General features: G+C 34.0%; 1 protein-coding gene across 1 annotated transcript; it reads left to right on the top strand.

Annotated features, from left to right (window-relative positions):
- The first annotated feature begins 1,806 nt into the window (after positions 1 to 1,806).
- LOC18031576 lies at positions 1,807 to 6,587 on the top strand. Its single transcript, XM_024182660.1, has 8 exons — positions 1,807 to 1,989; positions 2,324 to 2,866; positions 3,060 to 4,277; positions 4,422 to 4,743; positions 5,347 to 5,602; positions 5,697 to 5,901; positions 6,082 to 6,269; positions 6,464 to 6,587. The coding sequence occupies exons 1-7, from the start codon at positions 1,873 to 1,875 to the stop codon at positions 6,220 to 6,222; spliced, it is 2,802 nt and encodes a 933-aa protein (XP_024038428.1). The 5' UTR covers positions 1,807 to 1,872; the 3' UTR covers positions 6,223 to 6,269; positions 6,464 to 6,587.

Here is a 6,587-nt window from a genome sequence, read left to right as displayed (position 1 = left end):
TTTATTTTTTTTTTGTCTACCAAAATAATCAATAAATAATGAAGAATTAAAAGATGATAAATAGTTATCATTGTTGACAACATGCTGTATATTTTTAATTACAAAATATAATACTATAGATATGAAATAAAAAAAAATCTATTGAGACCAGTCAATATAATTTCATACAGTTCCAAATTGCCAATTTTACGGTGAGGAGTAAACTTCTTTCTTTCTTTGTTTTTTTTTTTAATATATAATTTAAGGAGAAATCTGCTGCAATGTAGGGAGAATAGAGTCTCTCACACATGAAGGAGTATGTGCTGTCATTATGTTACGTGGCCCGATGGTGGTAATATATTATTTCGAAGTTAAGAATAATTAAGATTTTAATATGAGTTCTAGCTAATCTGACATTTATTTATTAAATGATATAATATTGATTTTATTAATTATAAAATTTTTTATTTTATAAATGAGTAACACATTAATTAAAATATAAATTAAAATTAAAATATTAAAATGTCTAACACTATTATAAAGCCAATTACAAGATACCGTAATTATAAGTCAGGTAAATAAAAAGAGAAAATAAAAAAGTAAAGTAAAAGAAACAGGAGCAGTAGCAGCTATTGCTCTGCCAGGATGATCACTACTTTCGCTATGAAAGCAAATGAGTGGGAACTGAAAAGTACAAACTGAAAACAGATGGCTGGATGGCACGTGTTAGCTAGCTGATTGATTTGAAGGGTTTTAGTTTCTTCGTGTTCACACATGATGCGAGTCTAAGCATTAGTTGAGTGAATGTGAATATGTTCCGCATTCTATGACCGGTCTAATAAAAGATTGTAAAGTTGCAATTCGGATGATCTTTCGATTTTATTTTTTTTATTTTGTCTACCAAAATAATCAATAAACAATGAAGAATTAAAAGATGATAAATAATTATAATTGTTGACAATATGTTGTATATTTTAAATACAAAATATAATACTATAGATATGCAAAAAAAAAAAAAAAAATCTATTGAGACCCGTCAATATAATTTCATAGAGACCCAAATTGCCAATTATGCGTTGAGAAGTAAAATTCTTTCTTTCTTTCTTTCTTTTTCTAATATATAATTCAAGGAGAAGTCTGCTGCAATGTAGGAAGAATAGAGTCTCTCACACATGAAGGAGTATGTGCTGTCATTATGCTACGTGGCCCGATGGTGGTAATATATTGTTCCGAAGTTAAGAATAGTTAGGATTTTAATATGAATCTTAATTAATGTGATATTTATTTATTAGATGATATAATATTAATTTTATTAATTATAAAAAATTTTATTTTATAAATGAGTAACACATTTAGTTAAAATATAAATTAAAATCAAAATATTAAAATGTCTAATACTATTATAAAGACAATTACACGATCCCGTAATTATAAGTTAAGTAAACAAAAAGAGAAAATAGAAAAGAAAAGTAAAAGAAATAGGAGCAGTAGCAGCTATTGCCCTGCCAGGGTGATCACTACTTTCGCTATTAAAGGAAACGAGCGGGAACGGAAAAGTAGAAACTGAAATATGGACTCCAAAATGACAAAAATTAAAAATTTAAAAATTTAAAAAAAGCAAAGGAAATGGAAAGACTTTTGCTGTTTTGCTACATTGTCTAGGCAAACTCATATCTTTAATCTTTGTTCCTTACTTAGTGCTCGTACGAGGTGATTCCTTGTCCTTCCATTTCTTTGCTTTCTAGTGAACCAACCCCCTTCTTTTGGGTATTTAAAGGGTGCTAGTGAAATGGGTTTTCCGCACTGTCGTCATTCATTTCAAAACAATTAAAATATAAATAAAACACTGTCATTGTTTGTTGGTTGATGGTACAGGAATCATAGAGTGAAGAAATGATGGAAGGTAAAGGTTGCAGCAGCAGCACGAAGAAAGCAGTAGGCTTCACGGAACATACAGTGTTTTCTTGGTCACTTGAGAATATTTTCAATGATAGCTATTTCAAGGACCAGGTTTTAAAATTTGTCTCTCCTGGTTTCCATGCATGTTATTAGTGTTGTTAGATCAATTTAATCCACTTGGTGCCATAAATATTCTGCTCTATTCTTGATAGTCTGCACTTGTGCCTTGTTTTTATTCAAGATTTTAATTAGTATCATTAGCATCTATCCCTTCCAATTATATTTATATATTCGGTTGGTCATTTTGAGTCATCTACTATAAACTGAATCTAGTGTTTTCGTTATTACTTATCATTATCATAATTCTGTTCTAAATGTAAAATTAGAAAGATCTCAATAGCCAAATTTTTTATTGATTTTCTATTTTAAACTGCATCCCTTTCAGGTGGAAAAAATCCCAGAGTCTTTTCAATCTGTTAAGCAGTATTTTGGGCCGTTTGTTTTCCCTTTGTTGGAAGAAACGCGTGTGCAATTGCGTTCAGGCTTGGAGGCTATGCGTAGAGCACCTTATGCTGAAGTAATAGCTTTTGAGGAGTTAAAGCCCCACGGGGCAAATAAATATAGTGTTGAGGTTGATTTCTGGAGGAACACAATCAATAACAGTGGCAAAGAGCCCTACAAAACATTGCCTGGTGATATTTTGGTTTTAGCAGATTATAAGCCTGAAAAGGTTTCTGATTTTCGAAGGGCGGGAAGGATGTGGACTTTTGTGTCAGTCACTGCAGTTCCTGATGATGAGGATGAGAATAAGAAAGAGAATTGTTATAAAGTTAAGGCCAGAAACGACTTGCAAGTCCATGACGGGACAAAGAAACCATTCTTTTTGATTTACTTGACCAATATACTTCCTAACAAACGAATATGGAACTCCTTGCATATGCGTGGAAATTGGAAGGTTATTACCCAAGTTTTAGGCACTGATTCAGTGGTAAGTGTTTGAGGATGAATTTGTAGGTTTTGATGCAATGACATTAGAATTACCTATATTGATACAGGTGTCCTGTTATCCATTTGGCGGGAGAGGGCCTTCAGAATAATTGCATTTACATTTTTGCCAGCTGATATTAAGTTTTTTTCTTTTTTTTTTTTATATGCTGAAATTTTCAATCTTTTTATGACAGGTTGACGAAAGGTGTGAACTCTGTCCTGTGCAAAGAAATGGCAAATGGGATGAGAAATTTGGTCCCAGTTTGTCATCTACCCTGAATGAGTCACAAGTAGGTGCAGTGTTTGCTTGTCTCAGAAGACTGGATTGTGATCACAAGTCTGGTGTTGAACTTATATGGGGGCCTCCAGGGACGGGTAAAACTAAAACTGTTAGTATGCTGCTCTTTAGCCTCTGGAGAATTAAATGCAGAACCCTTGCTTGCACCCCAACAAATGTGGCTATTACAGAGTTGGCCTCTCGTGTTCTAAGGCCAGTGAAGGAATCATATAAAAGGGATCCTAGAAGCAACACCCCAATTTGTTCACTTGGAGATATTCTCTTGTTTGGGAACAAGGATAGACTTAAAGTTAATCCAGGTTTTGAAGAGATATATTTGAATTATCGGATTAAAAAACTTAGGGAGTGCTTTGCACCGCTCTCTGGTTGGCGGCATTGTTTTTCTTCCATGATAGATCTTCTCGAAGATTGTGTTTCTCAGTACCATATTTATGTGGAAAAATTGGAGGAGAGGGAGGACTGTAATGTGAATCAAAGTGAAGAGAAAGAATGCAGGAAGGAAACTGAAGGGAGCAAAGGGGAGTGCAAGCCATTTCTTAAATATGTGAAAGAGAGATTTAAACGTGCTGTAGTTCCCCTTCGGAACTGTATTTTTATCTTTTGTACCCATTTGCCCAAATCGTACATTTCGGAAAATAGTTTTCAAGACATGGTTGCTCTTAAAATTTTACTTCATACTTTTGGGACTTTATTGTTTAAAGACAATGTGGTTTCTGAAGAGCTGGAGAAACTTTTTTCACATTCAGTAGATGAAGGTATCTCTTCGGCATTTGTGGGTAAAAGATACCTGTTGCAATTACACCAGAGGAGAAGTGAATGTCTTTCTGTTTTAAGAAATCTTTGGAATTCATTAGATGAACTTAACCTTCCATGTACTACAAGCAAACTATTGCTGGAAGATTTCTGTTTTAAAAGGGCTTCTCTGTTTTTTAGCACTGCTTCAAGTTCATATAAGCTGCACTCAGTGGAAATAAAACCACTGAACTTTCTAGTTATTGATGAAGCAGCACAGTTAAAAGAAAGTGAATCAACCATACCTCTACAGCTCGCGGGTATAAACCATGCCGTTCTTATTGGTGATGAGTGTCAATTACCAGCAATGGTTGCAAGCAAAGTATGTCAATTGTCTTATCTTTATTTGTTTCCTTCTAGCCTTTTTTACTTTTCTGTTTTAGGAGATTTAGTTTTGAGCTTGCTGATTTCTATGCATTTGACTATTTCTTCTCAGCTTTTTGGTTCCCAATTTTGGCTTTTTCAGATTTCTGATGAAGCTGGTTTTGGAAGAAGTTTATTTGAGAGGTTGACCTCATTGAATCATTCAAAGCACCTTCTCAATGTGCAGTACAGAATGCATCCATCAATAAGCTTATTTCCGAATTTACAATTTTATCGCAACCAGATCCTAGATGGTGCAAATGTTAAAACCAAAAGCTATGAGAAGCACTATTTGCCTGGGACAGAACTCGGCCCCTATTCTTTCATTAATATTATTGGTGGAAGCGAAGAGTTCATTTACCATAGCTGTAGAAATATGGTTGAGGTATCTGTGGTGATTAAAATACTGCAGAAGTTGTACAAAGGTATGTTTTGTAGGAATCTTTGGTGATATCATTTAAAGATTTGTTTGATTTCTTTTACTGACTTATCAGCATGATTTGATTTAATGAGTCGACTTTGTCAAAACAAGATAATTTTCACAATCTTGTCAAAAAGTTTCCTTGCGACAGCATGATTCAGCATCTGTTACACTATTCATTATTTATTTTGATTTGATTTGCCGATTCGATGTATGTGAAACCTGTTTCTCTGATATTTTAGATTTTTTTTTTTCTAATCAAGCCTTTCGTAATCCTTTTGCTTATGTGCCAAAATTTTGTGCATTCATAGGATGGTGGGACAAAATATTTGTTTGATGCAGTGAACTTGGATATTTTATAATCAATTTATAATTGAATTGTAGAGCAGTTTCCTATTGTAATGGTCAGTCTTTACTGATAGCCTGAATAGTTGACCGAAATCTTGACTGCACCATATCAATTGCTTTGTCAGGTATTATTACATTTACCTAGCATTTAATTTAGTTCCATGAATGAAAAGAAAAGGAGGTTGATTTCTTCTGGATAATGCTAAAACAATTTGTAATTATGCTTTCTGACCTATTCTTGGCTATCTTTATACTGCAGCTTGGGTTGGCTCAAAACAGAAGGTCAGCATTGGTGTAGTTTCACCATACACTGCTCAAGTAATCGCAATTCGCAAAAAAATTGGATCTGAGTATGATAACAAAGATGGTTTCACTGTAAAAGTGAAGTCAATTGACGGATTCCAGGGTGGGGAGGAGGACATTATAATTATATCCACTGTTAGGTGTAATGTTGGTGGATCGATTGGATTCATATCGAAGCCCCAGAGAGTTAATGTTGCTCTTACAAGAGCTAGGTATTACTTTTATGTAAAATCATATGATATAATACGTTTTGGGTCATTTTAAACATCTTTGGTTGATACCTGCTATCTCTTTGACACATTCTAGGCACTGTCTTTGGATTTTGGGGAACGAAAGAACATTAATTAGTAGTGAATCTATATGGGGAGCCTTAGTATGTGATGCTAAGGCACGTCAGTGTTTCTTTAATGCTGATGAAGATCGGAATGTGGCCAAAGCAAGACTAGACCTCCGTAAAGAGTTAGTTGAAATTGGTGCTGAAAGCTTAACCTCCACAAATCAAAGGGGAAAGGTATGTAGCTTCAGTAATTCATGGTTTTACATTCTTTACTTATCACATTTTCCTATTGTACCTATTTTTCTATTTTTTTTCAGTTTTTCTGTGGTTATTTCTAAGGATACCTTATTTCCCTGCTCATGTTGTTAATTACTTTTTTTTTTCCGGCTATGTTGTAAATCTAAATATGAGAAGACAACATTGTGCTATGATAAAGATGGAGAAACTTACCGGGAAGGAAGGTTTACAGCTACTGACAGCGAAGCAGCTGCTGACCCTATGTTCAATTCGACCCTAAATAGGCTAACTTTAACCTTCAGAAAGCTGCTGAGCTGATTCAGCTGTCAGATGTTTTAATGATTTGGGGAGGTATGAAGGAGCAGGTATGATTTTTAGCATGGATTAACAGTAATCTGCTACCTTCATGTGATATGAAGTTATGGTTCTAGTGTTGTACTCTTTTATCTATCTTATGAGATTTATCTTTCTGATGGACTATTGCTGATATATCTTGCAATATTGGAAATTTTGGTCTATTGTTGATATATCTTGCAATATTGAAATTTGGTGTATTCAGATTCAGCAAAGGAATAGCTCAGAACAAAAGTTAAAATTGTATAAACTTTTCCGAAAACAAGCAGCCACTAACAAGGACGCGGTTTCTAATTTTGGTGCACAAAGTTCAACAATTCTGCAGTTTA

Source organism: Citrus clementina, unplaced genomic scaffold (assembly GCF_000493195.1).
Source record: "Citrus clementina cultivar Clemenules unplaced genomic scaffold, Citrus_clementina_v1.0 scaffold_9, whole genome shotgun sequence".
In the NCBI taxonomy this organism is placed as follows: Eukaryota; Viridiplantae; Streptophyta; class Magnoliopsida; order Sapindales; family Rutaceae; genus Citrus; species Citrus x clementina.
Note: the sequence above shows the minus strand (reverse complement) of the source record. Positions and strands in the feature narration are given on the sequence as shown.